The 18713-nt window shown below is 69.8% G+C and overlaps 2 protein-coding genes across 2 annotated transcripts; both read left to right on the top strand.

The window, feature by feature from the left end:
- Nucleotides 1–1035: 1035 nt before the first annotated feature.
- GHDC (GH3 domain containing) lies at nt 1036–3775 on the top strand. The gene is made up of 8 exons (XM_075723118.1): nt 1036–1258; nt 1360–1490; nt 1623–2199; nt 2471–2654; nt 2750–2821; nt 2955–3088; nt 3248–3336; nt 3575–3775. Exons 1-8 carry the CDS (start codon nt 1036–1038, stop codon nt 3773–3775), a joined length of 1611 nt encoding a protein of 536 aa, XP_075579233.1.
- A 2604-nt stretch (nt 3776–6379) lies between these two features.
- LOC142595193 (inactive phospholipase C-like protein 2) lies at nt 6380–18674 on the top strand. Its single transcript, XM_075722843.1, has 6 exons — nt 6380–6565; nt 12745–15234; nt 15455–15658; nt 16181–16256; nt 18134–18243; nt 18489–18674. The coding sequence occupies exons 1-6, from the start codon at nt 6380–6382 to the stop codon at nt 18672–18674; spliced, it is 3252 nt and encodes a 1083-aa protein (XP_075578958.1).
- The last annotated feature ends 39 nt before the right edge of the window (nt 18675–18713 follow it).

The raw sequence follows: 18713 nt of genomic DNA, 5'->3' as shown, positions 1-18713 counted from the left end.
GTGGTGGGGTCCCCTCCTGGACCTCGTCTCCTCCTCTGGCCCCCCAAGGATGCTCCTGGCATTGGCATCCCCCCTCCGGAGCCGGTGCAGCGTGAGGGAGGCAGGGCGCGAGGGCGGTCAGGCAGTGCGGGCAGTTTGGGGGGGAGCAGAGCCCTCTGCCCCCTCCCCGCCTCTCCCCTCACCCTGGCCGAGAAGCTCTGGGGTCCTGGCCATGTTATTTTTCTACCACAGAGTAAATAAAGCACGGAATATTTTTGTAACACAAAAGCTCTGGGTTTCACGTGTGTCTTGGGGAGGGGGCAGGTCCCTGCCTGGGTAAGTGCAGGGGGGGAGAGGAGCCCCTCGGCCCAGGGTGGCCCCCGGGGGACGTGGGTGGCCCTGTGCTCCCCAATCTCTGGATGACACACGGCCAGGTGCAGGGTTGGGGTCCACGTCCCCGCGTCCCCTCCCTGAGTGCCGGGGGGCGAGCAGGGGCCCGGGCCCCCACCTGCAGCCCCCCGGCACGGGCAGGGCGGGCCCTGGGGGCGGCCCGGGGGGCTCGCCCTGATACCGGGGGGGTGATACGGGGCGGACCGGAGTTGGGGACGTTTTCCCAGGGGAAAAGCAAAGCAAAGCAGACAAATTGCACTTTTTTTTTTTTTTTTTTTTTAAAAAGAGCCTTTTCTTGCCGAGGCGTGGAGAACGGGGCGGGGGGGGGGGGGGGATTGCTCTTGGGTTTTAATTGCCATTTAATTCTCGCTGCGCGTGGAAGGCCGAGGCCGCGTCGCGGGTTGGGTTTTTGTTTTGTTTGGGGGTTTGGGTGGTTTTTGTTTTTTTTTTTTTTTTTTGTATAAAGGAGAAAACGAAAATAAAAACGAAAAGGCGGAGCTGACGGCGGGGCGGCGCCGGTCGCGGTCATTCACCGTCATTTCTGCCGGAGGCGGAATAACCGGGGAGGGGAGGGGGGGGGGCCGGGGCGAGGGGGGTCCCGGTGCTCGGGTCCCTGCTCGGGGGCGGCGGTCGCGCTGTGCCGGCAGCGGCGGTGCGCGGCGCGGGATGCTGGTGGCGGTGGCGGTGGCGGTGGCGGTGGCCGTGGCCGTGGCCGTGGCCGTGGCCGTGGCCCTGCCCGCCCTCCCCGCGCTGCGGCACGGCCTGGCCCGCTCCGCGCTGCTCCGTGCCGCGGGCTGGTACCGGCGGCGGCTGGAGCTGCTGGGCAGCGAGGTGCGGCCCAGCCAGGAGCGGCGGCTGCGGCGGCTGCTGCCCCCCGGCACGGCCCGCGGTGAGAGGGGGGCGGCGGAGCCCTGGGGCGGGGGCTGGGTGTGTGTGTGTGGGGGGGGATCCCGGGGGTCGCCTCCCCTCACCCCGTGCCTTTTTCCGCAGGCTCGGAGGCTTTCCGGGAGCAGCACCCCCTGGGGCAGAGCTGCCCCGATGGGGTGCCCGGCGGGCAGGTCACCCCGCTGCGCCCCTGGGCTCTGCTCCGCAGCTGCTGGGGCACCGACCCCCCTCTGCAGGTACGGGGGTGACGGGGCAGGGAGGGGAGCGCAGGCACCCCACGCAGGGAGCGGAGCGCAGGCACCCCACGCAGGGAAGCCAGCGCTGCTGCCCCGGTCCGCCCTGCCTGACCCCCCGCTCTCCCCACGCAGGGGTCCCTGCTCTACCTGGACACCCTCCGCGTCGCCTTCCCGCAGGCGCTGGCTCCCCGGGGCACGGCCCTGCTCTCCTGGGCGCCCAGCCACCCCCGCGCCCCGGCGGGCTGGCCCCTGCCCACCCTCTACTGCACCCCGGCCGAGGCGGGTGCCCTGCCCTCGCGGGCTGCTGCTCTGCGGGTGCAGCTGCTCTTCGCCCTGCAGGAGCGTGCCCTGCGTGTGCTGGAGGCCGCGCTGGCCGCCGAGCTGCACGATGCGCTGGCGGACCTGCGCGCCAGCTGGCCCGGGCTGGCCCAGGACCTGGCGCTGGGCAGGCTGAGCCCCCAGCCCGGGCTGCCCGAGGGTGCGCGGGCCCGGCTGCAGGCGCTGCTGACCCCCGACAGCGCCCGGGCGGCCGAGCTCCGGGCCGAGTGTGCCCACGGCTTCGAGGGCATCGTGCGGCGCCTGTGGCCGCAGCTGGAGGTGGTGGTGGTGGGGACAGCGCACGGCGCGGAGCAGCTCTACTGCGACGCCCTCCGCCAGGCTGACTGCAAGGGGCTGCCTTTCTACTGCCCCTTCTACCGGGCGGCAGGAGGTGAGTGTCCCCCGCGTGGGGCTGTCCCCATGGCCTGCCCTGGGTGCACGAGGGGAACTGCTGCCATATGGCAGCATGAACCCCCTGTCCCACAGACGTGGGTGCATCTCTGTGCCATGTCCCTCCCTGGAGAGACCTGCCTGCTCTCCAAAAACAGCTCTGTCCTGGCACCCGGCCGGGAAGTTCCCCCTTGGAGGGGGGTCAGGCGGTGTGGGCAGGGATGGGGGGTGGTCTGGGGGGCTCACGCTGACACGTGCTGCCCTCTGCCCAGCCCTGCTCGGTGTGAACCTGTGGCCGGAGGAGCCAGCACCCCGCTTCCTGCTGTGCCCTGACTGGGCTTTCTGCGAGTTCCTGCCTTGCCCGGCCGAGGAGGAGCCGCGGACGGTGCTGCTGGGCGAGCTCTGGGAGGGACGCGAGTATGGGCTGGTCCTGACGGCCCGGCTGGGAGAGTACAGGTGCCTCCTCCCTGCTGCGGTGGTCCGGGGGGGCTGCCCACCCCAGCCCCATGCGCCCAGCACCGGCCCCCCTCACGCTCCCGCTGCCCACGCAGGTGCCGTGCCGGGGAGGTGCTGAGGGTGGCCGGCTTCCACAAGCAGTGTCCCGTGGTGGAGCCCGTGCGCAGGTGAGGACACGCCAGCCCCTGCCCCTCACCTCGGGGGGCTGCGTGGGGGGTCCTGTGCCAGGCAGGGTCCAGATGGGACGCTGCCCAGGGCACCCCCGGCACGGGGCACCCACCCTGGCCCCCTGCACCGCAGGGAGAGCCAGGCGCTGAGCGTGCGGGGCGAGAGCATCCCTGAGGAGCGGTTCTTCCAGAGCCTGTGCCGAGCCGTGGGCATGTGGCCGGGCGCTCGCCTGGTTGACTACATCTGTGTGGAGAGTGCCCTGCTGGGTGAGTCCCCCCGCGAGCTGCCTGAGTCCCCCCAAAAGTGCTGCCAGCGCTGCCCGGGGCTCTGCCCACCCTCCTGCACCCTGCTCGGCCCCAGGGCACCTGCGTCCGGCGGGGCCGGGGGCTGCGGGCGACTTTAACGTGCTCGCGGTGCTGCTGCAGGCGCCTCTTCGGGGGTCTGTGCCCCCCACTACGAGGTGTTCGTGGAGCTGCGGGGCCTGCGGGACCTGTCGGAGGGGCAGCGCTACAAGGTGAGGGGGGACGCGGGCTCTGCTCTGGGGCAGGTTCCCGCAGGCAGGCCAGCCTCGCTGCCTGCGCCCTGCCTGCACCCCGCCTGGCAGGCAGCAGGGTGGCCGCAGCCGCGCGGTGGCGGTGCTGGCCTGGCAGCCTCTGCGCCGCCGGGATGCTTGGCTGCGGCGGGGGGTGATGGCTGCTCCACTGGGAAGGCCGGTGTTGGACCAGTGTGGGCAACCCGTCCTCTCTCTGCAGCTGGACCAGTGTCTCCAGGAGGATTTCCCCATCTATAAGTCCTTCCGCTTCAAGGGCAGCATCGGGCCCTTGCGCCTGCACCTGGTGGGGGCCGGGGCCTTCGCCCGGCTGCGGGAGGCCCTGGGCTCCCCCCTCCCCATGCCCAGGGTCCTGCGGGAGGAGCGGCTGCTGCAGCTCATCCAGAGCACCGTCATCTCCTAGGGCAGCCCGGGGGGTCCCGCAGCCCTCCCGCCCTGGGGTTCGCTTGGCATGCACCCTGCGGGGAGGGAGCGGGGCTGAGTCCCTAGCAGGGGGCGTCGGGGGCGAGGGTGCCCGGCCCCGGAGGGTTTGGCTGAGCGTAGCGGATGGAGCCAGCAGCCAGCTCGACCGTGCCCCTGCTCCGCGGTGGCAGCAGGCGCCAGGCACCGGTGGGCACCCCGCTCGGTGCTGCCCGCGGGGATGGAGCAGGACCTGCGGCACACCCCAGCCCTGGGCCCGGCCCCGGGCAGTTGCCAGCAGAGCTGGCCCTTCGCGGGACTGTTCTCGGCACATGGTGGGACAGCGGGCACTTGTGAGCGTCACGGGGCAGCCGGGTCCTGCCACGGCTCGCCCCGCTCTGCTCAGTACCTTAGCGATGCCCGCAGGCAGCCGCAGCGGAGCGGGTGCCCGTGCCTTTCTCAAGGGACACTTCAGCTGTCACAGCCCACAGCCGGTGCAGGGGGGGACAGCGGAAACCTCCCCAAGAGCCAGGAGGAGCAGTGGAGCCTCAGGCCTGCGCAGGAGCTTGGCTCATCCCATGCTGAGCTCGGGGGCCCTGTGGCATTTTGTCCCCTGGCAGGGACACCGCAGGCAGGGACACTGTGGGCAGGGTGGCCGGTGGTGGCAGGTGCCGGCTGCTGTGGAGCAGCCCCTCCACCGGGCTCCAGCCCACGTCTGCTGGTTTAGGAAATTATAAGCTCCAGCAAGGGCTGCTTTTAGTGTTTAAAAAACCAGAAGCAAAATAAAGGAGGATTATCACTCAAAAAATAAATAAAGGGCAGCGCTCTGGGATTGATTTTTTTTAGTACTATTATTTTTAATCCTCATTAAAGAGATTTCTTGATGACAGCCCCGACTCTGCTCTGGTGATTGAGAAGATGCTGCTGTTGTTTCCTTGGGGGTCCTGGGGAAGGGGCAGCCATGAATATTTAACCAGTTCAGCATCTGGCTGGGGCTCTGGGAGTGTGGGGCTGTTTGTGCCTTTGAGGCACAAATGTACCGGGCAGGAGGGACTGGTCCTTTCCCCTCCTGCTTGTTAAGGTTTATTTTTAAGGTCTGGTGAGCCATGGTGCTTGGGAAACCTGCTGTGCAGGCAGCTGCTACTGCGGTGGGGACAAGCCAGGCTGCCGGCAGGGGACAAGTTCTTGAACAGGGTCTGCGCAAAGCATCTCCCCCCTGCCCCGGCACAGCCAAAACCTCTGTTGGGGATGGAGCCGGACTAAGGCCCCTTCCTGCCATCTGAAAAGCCTGGGGCAAAATTCCTGGTGCAAGTAGGGAAGAAGCGGTGCCTGCGGCTGTGGGGAGGATGCCTGGGCAGGGGTAGTGAGCCTGGATTGCTGCCGGCGCGGTGGGGACACGGGTGCTGGGCCAGCTGGCATCAGGTGTGCCTGGCACCAGCAGGGTACGGGCTGGGGTTTAGTGGGGACCGGGGCGGGTGGTGGCTGGATAGAAGCCAGGGTGGTGAAAATGGGCTCTGGGGGTCCCGGGCAGCCCTGCGCTGGCAGAGACGTGCAACTGGATCCAGCGCAGAGACCCCAGTGGGGCTGCTGGTCCTGCTGCCCGTGCCACACATGCCAGGCTGCAGGTTGCAGGCTCACTTTGGGTGCTGGGCTGCAGGGTGTGGGTGCCAGGCTGCAGGGCGCAAGGTCGATTTGTGTGTCAGGCTGCAGGCTTGTTTCAGGTGCCAGGCTGCAGGGTGCAAGGCGGATTTGAGAGCCAGGCTGCAGGGTGCAGGCTTGTCTCGGGTGCCAGGCTGCAGGGCGCAAGGTCGGTTTGTGTGTCAGGCTGCAGGCTTGTTTCAGGTGCCAGGCTGTAGGGTGCAAGGCGGATTTGAGAGCCAGGCTGCAGGGTGCAGGCTTGTTTCAGGTGCCAGGCTGCAAGGTCGCTTTGTGTGTCAGGCTGCAGGGTGCAGGCTTGTCTTGGGTGCCAGGCTGCAGGGCGCAAGGTCGATTTGTGTGTCAGGCTGCAGGCTTGTTTCGGGTGCCAGGCTGCAGGGCGCAAGGTCGCTTTGTGTGTCAGGCTGCAGGGTGCAGGCTTGTCTCGGGTGCCAGGCTGCAGGGCGCAAGGTCGCTTTGTGTGTCAGGCTGCAGGGTGCAGGCTTGTCTCGGGTGCCAGGCTGCAGGGCGTGGGCTGGGTTTGGGTGCCAGGCTGCAGGGTGCAGGCTCGTTTCGGGTACCAGGCTGCAGGGCGTGGGCTGGGTTTGGGTGCCCGGCTGCAGGGTGCGGGCTTGGCTGGGCTCCCACCGGGATGGGGCGGCCGCCGAGCCCGGGCGCTGCGGCGCTGGGCGGAGGCCGGGGCGGGGGGAGAGCCCGGCGGCGGGAGGTGCCGGTGCCCGGTGCCCGGTGCCCGGTGCCCGTCCCCGCCGCTGCAGCCCGGGGCGGGGTGGGCGGGGGGGGGGGCCGCGCCGTCCCCGTCCCCATCCGCGTCCCCGCCCCCGGCCCGGCCCGTCCCCTCCTCCCGGCCGCGCCGCCTCCCGCCCGCTCCGCCACTGAGCCCGCAGCGGCGGCGGGCGCAGGCTCCGGGGGCGCCCGGGGCCCCGCGGCGGCCGCTGCCCTGAGGCCGCGGGGGATGGCGGAGGGGCCCCGGGGCGCCCCGCCGCCGGGCTCGCCCCGCCCCGCCCCGCCGCTGCCCAACGGGCCCCGCGGCGGCGGCGGCGGCGGCGGCAGCCCCGGTTCGGGCTCGGGCAGCAGCAGCCGTGAGGACTCGGCGGAGCGGAGCCCCGCGCCCGCCGCGCCCCGGGCCAGCATCATGAAGGTGAGAGCCCCGCACCGGCCCCGCACCGGCCCCTCCCCGCCCCGGAGCCGGCTCCGGTGTCCCCCGGGACCTGCGCAGCGCTCGGGGGACCCAGCCGTGCCCCCCGCGGGAGCTGCGCGTCCCCCCGGCCCCGGAGGCAGCGGGCACCGGCCCTGCCAGCCCGCGGTGCCCACCGTGCCCACCGTGCCCCCGGGCTCCCGCCGTGCCCGGCCGGGCGCTGCCCGCACCCGTGGGGCGGCTTCGTGGAGCCGTGGGGCAGCTGCAGCCCCGGATCGGTGCCCGGGGGTCGCCCGCCCGGCCGGGCGCGGGGCTTTGCCCCCCACCCGCAGCACCGGGCTCGCCGGGGCTGCTTTTGCCAGGGCCAGCATGGCATCTCCTCGCCCTGCCCGGCACCCTGGGTCCCCAAGGGCAAAGCCTGGCTCGGGCTTCGTGCGCTGCCGGGCCAGGCCTGTCCTCTTTGCGTGGCCGTGGATTGCCCCGTCCAGCCACCGCCGTTGCCACGGGTCCCCTGCACCGCCACGCTGCTCCTGCTGTGGGAGCCACGCTGCAATATCGCCCTGTCCTGCTCAGGGCACCCATGGGTGCCAGTGAGGAGTCGCTTGCTCCTGATTCCTGAGTGCCTTCCGCTTTCCTGTGCTCCCTCCTGCGAAGGCGCTGAGCCTTGGGCCCGGCCTGGCCAGCTCCCAACCTGCTCCCAACGCCTCCCCGGAGCTGTGCCGTGGCTGGTTGGGGGCACCAGTGGGGCCGTGGGCCAGGGAGGGTCTCTGGGGGTCTCCCACGTGGGTGGGCAGTGGGTCACAGGCGTGCTTTCCTAAATGAGCCCCCCTAATTGTGCTTATGCCGCCGATGCTCGCTGACACAATAGGTCACGTCTGCCCGGGACCCGCCTCCCCACTCCTGGCAGCCTATTTTAAGCCGGGATTGCTCCGGTGCTATTAATACCCTGTGTGTGGGCTGTTCCTGCGGTGCCAGTCCAGCCCCGGTCTTCTGCCTCCAGGACCTGGTTCCCTGGGCAGAGGCATCGGCCCCTCCTCAGGGCAGCCGGAGGGACCCTGCGCCCTTACCCGTGCCCGCCTGGGCTCCCACTGTGAACTGTTGCGAGAGCGGCCGGGATGTGCCCTGCGTGGTGACGGCAAGGAGACCTCTCGGTGCTCCTGTGCAGCCAGAGGCCGGTGCACCATCTGTGCCCGGTTTCCTTGGGGAGCTCACGGGGGTCTCCTGCTCCTCCCGGGGCCGGACAGCATGCCTCCCCACCGCTCCCTGCCCAGGAACCAGCCGCGGGCGCCGTGGGCTGGAGGTGAACCCCTCGCTTGTCCCCGGGCTGGGCGCATCCCCCATCACCGCCGTGCGTCACCACGGGATTTGGCCTCACATGAAGGTCGGGTGGCCCGGTGGCCCAGGGCCAGTGCTGGTGGGGGAGGGTGCTGGCGCTGGAGCAGGTCAGACCTGGCCAGCATCCCCAGCCTGTGCTGGTCCGTCATGTGTCTCTGAGTCCATCTGGGGCCTGATCCTGCCCTGGTGCTGGAGGGTTGCAGGTCCCGAGTCCCACAGCCGTGAGTTCCCCGGGCTGAGCCTGTCTGCGCCCCAGGGCCCCGACCGTGCTGAGCCCCTCCTTGGGGTGACGCTGGCAGGCAGGGGACAGCGGCAGCCACGCTGCCTGTGGGACTGAGCGGCCACCGGCCGCCCACGCCACGCTCCTCCTGCCTGCACCCGTTTGGAGTCAGCGGTCGTGCTGCTTCCCCAGCACAGCTCTCCTGTCCCTGAGCAGGGACAGGGGACAGGGCGCGTCCTCTGCCAGCCCCTCTGCCGCCACCGGCTGAGACCCCCCTGTGCCTGGGCTCTCCCCGGTTGGAGGGGGCGGCTTGGGCCAGCTCTGCACAGCGGCTGGGGAGAGGGTGGTGGTGACAGGAAGGGTCCGTGGGGACCTCCAGCAGGTTGGGTCCCCAACCAGCCCCAGCAGGACCTGGGGAGCAGCTGCCTGACCCCGGATCCCTGGGGGAGGCCAAGGCTGTTCCCATGCTGCGGGGTCTGCGGCAGCTTCGCTGCTCCCCTGCACAGTGGTGGGTGGGGGTCAGGGGCTGCGCCCGCAGCTCAGCCACGGTGCCGGTGCTGGGGCTGTGGGGCAGGGAGGGGGCACGGGGCCACGAGCCCAGCTACAGCTTGGAGCAAAGGCACAACCGAGCTGCCGGCAGCGGGCCGGGCAGGCTGCTGACGAAGTGGAGGCACATGTGGGAAGAGCTGTTAGCTCTTAACAGAGCTGCCAGCTCTGTTATTTTTTGGGATTTCCAGACAAGGCTGGAGGACTGAGTCTGAAAGTGAGAACTGGTGGCTGTGCTGGGGCCGGTGGAACCCAGGGCTGGCTGTGCCCGGTGGCCGCAGAGCTGGCTCTGTGCAGCGACGGGGAGGGTGGCATCTCCATGCCCTGGCTAGAGAACTTGCTCCCTGCTAGAGAACCTGCTCCCTGCTTTCTTCTCAGGCTGGAAGCGGAGCGGGCTGGAGGTCAGGTGGGCTGGGGGGATGCTGGAGAGGGACTGGGGGGGTACTGGATCTGTTCCTCCCATCTGCGGGACGTGACCCTTCCCCAGCACCCCGCTGTCCTGTCCCCTGGGTGGGCCCTCTCCCCACCCCGCGCCAGCCCCAGGAGCTGTGCGGTGCCTCTGCACGGGGCTCTGGCTCCACGGCCCCTTGCTGGGTAGCGGCAGCTGGTGCTGCGGGGAGTGGATGTGTCACTCGCTATCTTCTTGGCAGGGAACAAACGACGGGAGAAAAGCCCTGGCTGTGCCTGGCCTCCCACTGCCTCCGCTCCAGTGCTGCCGGCTGCTGCCTGCTGCCCGCATCCCTGCTCGCGCTGCCCAGCCCAGGATGGGGGCAGTGGGAAGAACCGGGATCTGGGGAAACGGGCTGTGGGTGAGTCACGGCACAGCCAGGCTGGGGAACAGCCCCGTCCCCGGGGCGAAATGCGGTCCCGCCGCACACAACCATGGCCGGGAGAGGGGTCCTGCTGCTGGGGCGGCCGCAGTCCTGCTCCCCTGGCTGGGCAGCAGAGCTGCGGTCAGGCCGAGGCGGCTCAGCCCCACAGGCTTTCAGTTCCTCTGTCTCCTGCTGTCACGAGCTGCTGTGTGGCGGGGACCCCCCCCGGCTGGGCCTCGGGGGATAACGGGAAGGGAGGGGCGGACGATGGGCCCTTTCCCATCCCTGTGCTTGGGAGCGGGTTGCTTGGCCGGGTAATGACGGCGGTCACGTGGCGGCTGAGATTAGGACTACCGCGCTTGCCGGGGCACTAATCGTGGGAGGTAATGGGCTGAAGAGGTGCTTAGCACACGCTGCGGAGCTGGGCAGAGCGCGGGCAGCTGGGTTTGGACGTGCCCTCCGTGCCCAGCTGGATGCCCGCGCTCGCCGTTGACATCACGGCTGGCATCGGCATCGTGGTCCGCGCGTCTTCCCTCCGCACAGCCAGACTCTGTGGGTGCCATGTGTGTGGCAGCGCTGGCAGGAGCCCTGCCCGCTTGCTGCCAGCTTGGCGGCACAGCGTGCGGGATGCCCTGCTCCTGCTGGAGCCCTGCCCTGTGGCCAGGGATGCTCCATGCTCCCGCGGCCATGGGTGCCGCATCCTCCTGCCTCCGCTGCTGACCTACTTATCACCTGATGGAGCTCTGCGGCCCCGGCTGCCCGCACCGCTCCTGCCCACACCGCTCCTGCCCACACCGCTCCTGCCCGTTGCCTTGCGGAGCACTTAGCAGGGCGTCCCCAGGGTGGAAGCCCGCCTGGAAAGCGCCCGTGCAATGGGTTGCCGGGGAGCAGTGGCTTTTCCCCACTGGTCCCCGGGCCGGTCTGTGAAGCCGGCGGGCAGCTGTGGACAGGAGGTCCCACACGGCTGCTGCCGCTGGGTGCAAACACTGGAAGCTCCTGGACCAGGGTGGCAGTGGCACCCGCTGAGGTTCACCTGTGCGGATGGTGAGAGCAGAGCCCGTCTGCCGTGGGGCACGCTCAGGTCTGCGCCAGGCATCTGCACCCCAAAGCGCTGCAGCAGTCACCCCCTCCCCTTGCTCAAGCCCTGGGGGACGGGGGGGCTGCAGGGAAGGTGTTCAGGTTTTCGCCCTGAGCCAAGGGTGGCATGGGGCCCGGCGGGGCTGGTGCCGGAGGGGTGGGTCTGGCTGTCTGCGGTGGGCACAGCTGGAGGCAGGTCCCCGAGTGCTGGGTGCACGCAGGCCCCCCGCCCGTGTTTCCTTTCCGGATGGATTTCCTGTTTTTAGCTGTGGGGCCCAGTGCAGAGCCGCCCGGGGTGGGGTGTGCCGGGGCGGGGAGCCGGTCCACAGAGGTGCGGGGGTCCTACGCAGGGCAGGAGGGGGCCGCTCCCCGGTGCCAGCCATCACCCCGCGGGGAGCGAGGGCTGGGGCTGCCTGTCAGTGGGGTGCTCAGATTGCTGCTCGCAGGAAACGTCCCGGCGGCAAGTCCTTCCCCGTGGGGCTGGCTGATGGCATGACCTGCCGCTGAGCTCCCCGCCGGCCGGGGCTGGCCCGGGGTCCTGCACCCCGGCACGGTGGCCCCTGGCAGCTGGGTCCCTGGCTCAGCCTTTGGGGTGATTGTCCCAGGTCGATGGTGGGGCTCTGGGGGATGCCCCGCATCACCACCCCACTGCCCGGGGAGGCTGCAGAGGGGAGGGGGCAGCTGCTGCTGGCTGGGGGGTTCCCGAGAGCCCGCTGAGCAGGGGACAACCCCCGGGAGCTGGCTGGCACGGAGGCAGGGTCCTGGCGCTCGGCCGGCTCCCCAGAGCAATCTGGCAGCGAGAGGATGCAAACAGCTCCTGCAGCCGAGCTGGGGGAAATAGCCCCCGCACGATGCTGAGTGGGGTCGGCCTTCGCCGGCAGGCACCGAGGCTGCAGAAAGAACCCCTGCCCGGGAAGTCATGTCCCTCCGGGCCGGCAGGATCCAGCCTGCTCTAGCGCGGGGCTGAGGGCTGGGGCTGGTTCCCCCTTCCCCAGGACGCTGTGTCCTGGGCACCCCTGGGGTGCCGGCTGCCTGCGTGACCCATCCCGATTGCCATGGGCTGGGGCTGCCTGGCCCCCCGGGGGCAGATCCAGACCCTTTGGGGTCAGGCACGGGGATGTGCTTGCCCAGGCTGCTGCCCACCCTGCGGCAGCCCCACACGGGAAGTCTGGAAGCTCTTGGGGTGCTGGAGGGGGACACCCCCTCTCCCCCAAACTGGGCAGCTGGGCAGGACCTGCCTCTTCCGGAGACACCACGAGATTAGAGGTGACTCACCATAATCTTGAAGAAATAGATTAAATCTCCTCCTGCTGCACTACTTAATGAAATCCATGCCATAATATGCTCCCGACCCTGCTGTTCCGCCTCATCCCCCACCCCCTTAGCAGCAGGACCCCCTTCCCCGCCGAGGGGCAGGGCTGGCGCAGGGGTGCGGGCAGAGTGTGGGCATGGGGTGCAGGCAGCAGACAGCCCGTACCCCCTGTGACCCCGTACAGGCAGCAGCAGCCGCAGGCTCTGCGGGACAGGACCGTGGGCCGTGCTCATCCCCAGCGCGTGGCGCTTGCGGGTGGCCGTCCTGCACCGCTCCCCGGCAGACGGAGTGGGGTGTCTGGCTGGGGCTCCCCAGGAGCTGCTCTGCCCATGCATCGCCTCGGGGCGCCCGAGGCATCCTCACACCCCGCTGCCATGGTGCCCGGGGCTGCTGCCCAGGGTGCGGGGGAAGGCGTGAGGGGCCGTGGCGTGTGCCCCTCTGCAGGGATGGGGCTGCTGTGGGCACAGGCTGGCCCTGCCGGGCGCCTGTTTTCCTCCGGTGTCCCCAGGCTGGGGAGACAGGGACCGTGCCGGGCTGCCTGTGCGTGGCCGTGTCTCCAAGGGTGAGTGAGCAGTAGGGAAGGGTCCAGCTCAGGGCCGGGAGCAGGAAGGAAGGAAGGAAAGCAGAGTTAAAATAAGCCAGGCAGCGAGCTGTGGGGGAGGCCAGGGCTGGAGCCTGCTCCCAGCCTCCGGGGAGAGGGTTGGACTGGGGCGGACTGGGCTTCGCGTGGTGCTGGGGCACCCTGGGGCACCGTGGGGTGCTGCGCTGTGCATTGGGGCTAGGGTGGGAGAGCATGCAGCGGGAGGGTGCCGGGAGCTGGTGGTAAGTGCGCTGCCTGTCCCATCCCTGACGGCTCTGCCCCCTTCTCCCGCCCTGGCAGGATGGCTCCCGGCAGCGGCCGCCACAGAAGAAGAAGACGGTGTCCTTCAGCACCATGCCCAACGACCGCAAGATCAACAGCACGGCTGCCTGCATCTCCTTCATGCTGGAGGGCTGCGAGCTGAAGAAGGTGCGCTCCAACTCCCGCATGTACAGCCGCTTCTTCATCCTGGACGCTGACATGCGCTCCGTGCGCTGGGAGCCCTCCAAGAAGGATTCGGAGAAGGCCAAGATTGAGATCAAGTCGGTCAAAGAGGTGCGTGTGGGCAAGAAGACACCCATCCTGCGCAGCAATGGCCTCTCCGACCAGTTCCCGGATGAGTGTGCCTTCTCCATCATCTACGGAGACAACTACGAGTCCCTGGACCTGGTGGCCAGCTCGGCCGATGTGGTGAGCGCCTGGGTGATGGGGCTCCGGTACCTGGTGTCCTACGGAAAGCACACCCCCGAGGCGCCCGGGACTGGCCACCCGAGCCTGCGGACCTCCTGGATCTCCTCCGTCTTCGACCTCGCCGACCTGGAGAAGTCTGGCCGCATCCCCGTGTCCCGGGCCGTGCAGCTGATCAAAGCGCTCAACCCAGGCATGAAGACCTCCACCATCGAGCTGAAGTTCAAGGAGCTGCAGAAGGCCAGCGAGCGGCCTGGTGCGGAGGTGGCCTGCGATCTTTTCGTGGAGGCGTACTGTGAGCTCTGCACCCGCCCCGAGATCTTCTTCCTGCTGGTGCAGTTCTCCAGCAACAAGGAGTACCTGGGTCTGAAGGACCTGCTGATGTTCCTGGAGGTGGAGCAGGGCATGGAGGGGGTGACAGAGGAGAAGTGCTTGGAGATCGTCGGCAAGTACGAGCCCTCAAAGGAGGGCCGGGAGAAGGGCTACCTGGCCATCGATGGCTTCACGCGCTACCTGCTCTCCGCCGACTGCTCCATCTTTGACCCGCAGCACCGCAAGGTGTGCCAGGACATGGCGCAGCCCCTCTCCCACTACTACATCAGCTCTGCCCACAGCGCCTGCCTGCTGGAGGACAACTTCTGGGGCCGCTCGGACATCAATGGCTACATCAGCGCCCTGGGCCTGGGCTGCCGCAGCATCGAACTGGTGCTGTGGGACGGCCCTGAGGGCGAGCCCGTGGTCTACACCAGCCCCTCAGCCGCCTCCTGCGTGCCCTTCCGTGCCGTGGTGGGGCTGATCGACCAGCACGCCTTCGCCGCCTCCGCCTACCCCCTCATCCTCTGCCTGGTGGTGCGGTGCTCGGCCCCCCAGCAGCGCCTCGCCGCCCAGTGCCTGCGCAAGACGCTGGGGGAGAAGCTGTACCTGGAGCCCCCCAACCCCGCCGCGTCCTACCTGCCCTCCCCAGAGCAGCTCAAGGGCCGCATCCTCATCAAGGGCAAGAAGCTGCCGCCCGGCTGCGAGGACAGCGAGGGGGAGGTGTCGGACGAGGAGGAAGGCTGGGAGCTGGCGCGGCGGCTGGGCCAGGAGGACCAGGAGGTGCCGGAGGGAGGAGGCCCGCGGCGGGTGCGCCTCAGCCGGGAGCTCTCGGAGCTGGTGAGCCTCTGCCAGGCTGTTCCCTTCCAGGACTTCGAGAGCTCGCGGCGCGGGCAGCGCTACTGGGAGATGTGCTCCTTCAGCGAGGTGGAGGCGGGACGCTTCGCCAACGAGTGCCCGGCCGAGCTGGTGAGCTACAACAAGCGGTTCCTCTCCCGCATCTACCCCAGCCCCATGCGCATTGACGCCAGCAACATGAACCCCCAGGACTTCTGGAAGTGCGGCTGCCAGATGGTGGCCATGAACTACCAGACGCCGGGGCTCATGATGGACCTGAATGCGGGCTGGTTCCGGCAGAACGGGGCCTGCGGCTACGTCCTCCGCCCCGCCATCATGCGGGAGGAGGTCTCCTACTTCAGTGCCAACGCCAAGGACTCCTTGCCTGGGGTGCCCGCCCAGCTCCTGCACCTCAAGGTCATCAGTGGGCAGAACCTGCCCAAGCCCAAGGGCTCAGGGGCCAAGGGAGAGGTGGTGGAGCCCTACGTCTGTGCCGAGATCCACGGCATCCCGGCCGACTGTGCCGAGCACCGCACCAAGACGGCCCTGCAGAGCGGGGACAACCCTGTCTTCGACGAGAGCTTGGAGTTCCAGATCAACCTGCCGGAGCTGGCCGTCCTGCGCTTCGTCGTGCTGGACGACGACTACATCGGCGACGAGTTCATCGCCCAGTACACCATCCCCTTCGAGTGCCTGCAGCCTGGCTACCGCCACGTCCCCCTCCAGTCCCTGGCTGGGGAGCCCCTGCCCCACGCCACCCTCTTCGTGCACGTGGCCATCACTGACCGCCGCGGTGGGGGCAAGGGGCACCGGCGGGGGCTGGCGGGGCGCCGGGGCCGCCGGGTGCGGGAGTACACCTCCACCAAGGCCACTGGCATCAAGGCCATTGACGAGGTCTTCCGGACGGCCACCCAGCCGCTGCGGGAGGCCACCGACCTGCGGGAGAACGTGCAGGTATGGACCCCGTGGAGGCACTGGGGGACCTGGTTTCTGCGGGGGAGGACGGGGCCAGACCGTGAGCGGTGGGGAGCCCGTGCATCGCCCCTCTTCCTCGGGGATGCAGGCGAGGAGCCTTGTCTGGAGCAGAGAGCTGGGGGAAACGGGGACATTCCCAGCGGGGGGGCTCTTAGAGGCCCTCCCAGGCTGAGCCCCTGATGCCGGTTTCTGCCCGCAGAACGCGCTGGTCTCCTTCAAGGAGCTGTGCGGGCTGACGCCCGCCGCCAACATGAAGCAGTGCATCCTGACGGTGGCCGCGTGGCTGCTGCACAGTGACAGCGCGCCCAGCGTCACCCTCAACCTGGCAGAGCAGTACCCCCCCATGGAAGCCCAGGGCCCCATCCCAGACCTGCTGCGCAAGGTCCTCACCGCCTACGAGACGGTAAGCGCCATCCCGCCAGGGCTCAGCTCCTCGTGGGGATGCTCTGCGGGGCCGGCGGCACTGGGACCATCGCCCTACCCAGGATGGGGAACCCCGAACTCGCTGCACCCATGCCGGTGCAGGGGGAGGCTGGTGGGGGGCTGCCCAGGGAGGAGTCTTGTCGAGGCACAGGCTCACCCGGCTCGGTGCGAGCCCTGGGACCCCGCAGCCCCCGTTCCCCTGCCCGCGCTGCTGAGGCCGGCTGGTGGGGCGTCCTGCGGTCCCGCCTGGCAGGAGAAATCCCATTAATAGCGGCAGCCGGAGCCGCTTCCTTCCTTTGTGTTGGAGGGGGGACCTGGCTGCCGGCCAGGCGCTGGTCACACCGCACCTGGCTGCGCGTGGCCGGGCGAGGAGGGGCGGACCCCGGCCACCGCGCTGGGGCGAGGGGCAGCCCCTGCCTGAGCCCCTTCTCCCCATCCTCTCTGCTGCGGGTGGGTGGGGGCCGGGGGGCTGCCCAGCTCCTCACGCCGCCCCTCTCCCCAGATGATCCAGACCAGCCGGACGCTGATCGAGTCCGCCGACGCGGTGTACGGCAAGCTCATCCAGGCGCAGCAGGCAGGTGGGTCCCGGGAAGGGAGACCCAGCCCTGGCACTGCTTCGTGCCGCAGACCCGGGCACATCCCTGGGGGGGCCGGGCGCGGGGGTGCCGTGCCTCTGCTCTGGGCTGGGGGCACGTGTCCCCGCAGGGGACAGTTCAGGGGCTCTGGCACCAAGCTCCAGACCTGGGCATAGGCATGGCCAAGTGTGCCGGCATTTTTGGCCATGCACTTGCGCACCTGCAGCGCGCGGCGGAGGATGAGGGGTGCGTGCCTGCACCCCGGGCGGGTGTGTGCCAGGGCCAGAGTTCAGTGGCAGAGCAGCTGGGGCCAGCCGGGGAGAGCGATTTCCAGCTGGGGCGGCCCCAAGCCCGGCTCTGCGGTTTTCCCATGTCCCAGCAGCATGGGGTGGGCGTGGGAGGCTACCGGGTGCTGCCGGGGTGCGAGGGTGTGGGGCTGCCTGCAGCAGGGCAGGGTGCTGGGCGGGTGGGCTGCAGGGGCTGTGCGGGAGGGGAGAGAGGGAGGGGAGCGGAGGAGGCTGATGAGGAAGCGGAGAAGAGTCATTAGCTGCCAAACACCCGAATATAATTAGCACCAGAAATAACAGACTGGGGCTGACGGTAGAAGTGGCAACTGAATGTTACGACTTCCAAGACACATGGCTGAACCCACACAGGCAGGTGCTGCCGGCTGCCTGCCCCTCTCCTTCCCCCCAGTGTTGCCCCCACCCCGGCGGCTGCCCGGGACCCCCGGCCCCGCTCCAGGCACCGAGGGCTGCGTAGCCCCTCTGGAGCTGGGGCCCTGCAGGGACAGCCTGGGCTACCCCAGGTGCGGGGGGGCTGCCAGCCCAGGGGCTCGTGTGGGCTCCCCACGGGGCTGGGGGAGCAGCCAGGAGCTGGAGGGGCTGGGGAGGAAGGAGGGGGCCCCGCTCTGCCACCCCCAGCCGGTACCAGCCTTGCTGCCAGCAGCCCTGTTTGTTCCCTGCCTGCGCGGCAGCCCGGAAATCTCCCCGAGCTCTTGGCTTTCGGCTTCGCCGCTGCTGCCAGCGCCGGGGAGAGCGGCAGCGGGGGGGGTCGTGTGCTGCGGGGCTGGGGTGCGGGGCACGGGTGGACTCTGCGCCCTCCTGCGCCGCTCGGGCTGCGGGAGCCCCGCTGCTGTGCTGCGGGGGGGTGTCACAGGGCAGAGGGGCTCTGGGGTGTGCAGCCACCACTGCTGCCTCTGCCCGGCCCCTCGAGGCGGTGGCAGGCAGTGGTTTGGGGGCTGCAACCCCCAGCCCCGTGCCCAGGGTGCTGCCCGTCCCTGCTTTCACCCCGGCTGTGCCGCGGACAAACCCCTGCGGCGCCAGCCTGGCCTGCGCCCGGCTGGTGGGTGCTGCGGGGTCCGGGGAGGTGCCGGCTGTGGGTGGGGGTGCGGGGCTGGGGGCGTGCTGATTGACAGCGCGTGGGCGAGCAGCCTTGCGTGGGAGCCCTCATGTGGGCCCGGAGCCGGTGCTGCGTCAGGAGAGGTAAATATAGCACCCGCTCACGAGGACGTCACGCGGTGCACAGCGCGGGGGCCTGCGCTCTGGGGGGGGGCTGGCGGCCCCGCTTTTAGCCCCCCAGGTGGGCTGTGGTGCGCAAGAGCCATGCCTCTGCCCGGGATAGTCGCTGCCCTTCTGGACCCCATGGCCTCCAGGGCCCAAAACTGCCAAGGGCTGGGGCCGAGCGTGGTGGTGGGGGCTCTGTCGGCCCCTCGCTCCTGGCGTGGAAGGGGCTCGGGGCTGCTGGGGCAGTGAGGAGCCCACCCAGGCTGCATCCCTGTGCCGGGTGAAGGGCGTCCCTCCGGCTCGGTCCATCGCGGGCAGTGGCCGTCCCTGTGCACGCGGGCCTGCGCCCGCTGAGCGACGCTTCCGTCTGCGCAGGCATGGACTTCCACAAGGAACTGCACCGCATCGAGGCCAAGGAGGGGCTGCGGGGCCGCAAGCTGCAGAAGGCGCTGGAGAGCTTCGCCTGGAACATCACCGTCCTGAAGGTGATGGGCGAGGGCTACGCGGCCCCCTCCCCGCCCCACCCTGCCGCCCGCGCCCCACCGACCCGCACCCAGGGGATGCTCCGTGAGTGCTGGGATGGCATGGGCCCATTTGGGCGGTGCCCGCGCCCAGCGAGCCCCCCGCATGGGTGGTGGCCGGTGGGGCAACCGATGCTTGGCACGGGGGGTCCGGGCAGCCCGAGTGGCGCAGCCCCGGGGCCGGCCCCTGACGCCCTCTCCCCACGCAGGGCCAGGCTGACCTCCTCAAGCACGCCAAGGCGGAGGCGCTGGACAACCTGTGGCAGATCCACAACGCGGGACAGTCCTGCGGCATCGGCAGGAACGGCTCGGCCTCGCCGGAGCCCTCCCGGCTGCGCGCCCCGCTGGAGCCTATCCCCGAGACAGAAGGAGGTGGCGACATGGCATCCTGCTGACCCCGGCCTGGGGCTCGGGGGCCCGGACTGAGCACCCCC

The sequence above is a fragment of the Pelecanus crispus genome, chromosome 18 (genome assembly GCF_030463565.1).
Source record: "Pelecanus crispus isolate bPelCri1 chromosome 18, bPelCri1.pri, whole genome shotgun sequence".
NCBI lineage: Eukaryota > Metazoa > Chordata > Aves > Pelecaniformes > Pelecanidae > Pelecanus > Pelecanus crispus.
The sequence above is the reverse complement of the archived record's forward strand: the minus strand, read 5'-3'. Positions and strand labels throughout refer to the sequence as shown.

Excerpts from the sequence above, each read along its gene's own strand:
- GHDC (XM_075723118.1), top strand. The coding sequence starts at position 1,036 with ATGCTGGTGGCGGTGGCGGTGGCGGTGGCGGTGGCCGTGGCCGTGGCC. Across the intron at positions 1,259-1,359 it reads GCCCCCCGGCACGGCCCGCG|GCTCGGAGGCTTTCCGGGAG; the intron begins GTGAGAGGGGGG and ends CTTTTTCCGCAG. Across the intron at positions 2,655-2,749 it reads GCCCGGCTGGGAGAGTACAG|GTGCCGTGCCGGGGAGGTGC; the intron begins GTGCCTCCTCCC and ends CTGCCCACGCAG.
- LOC142595193 (XM_075722843.1), top strand. The coding sequence starts at position 6,380 with ATGGCGGAGGGGCCCCGGGGCGCCCCGCCGCCGGGCTCGCCCCGCCCC. Across the intron at positions 6,566-12,744 it reads CCCGGGCCAGCATCATGAAG|GATGGCTCCCGGCAGCGGCC; the intron begins GTGAGAGCCCCG and ends CCGCCCTGGCAG. Across the intron at positions 15,659-16,180 it reads TCCTCACCGCCTACGAGACG|ATGATCCAGACCAGCCGGAC; the intron begins GTAAGCGCCATC and ends CCCTCTCCCCAG.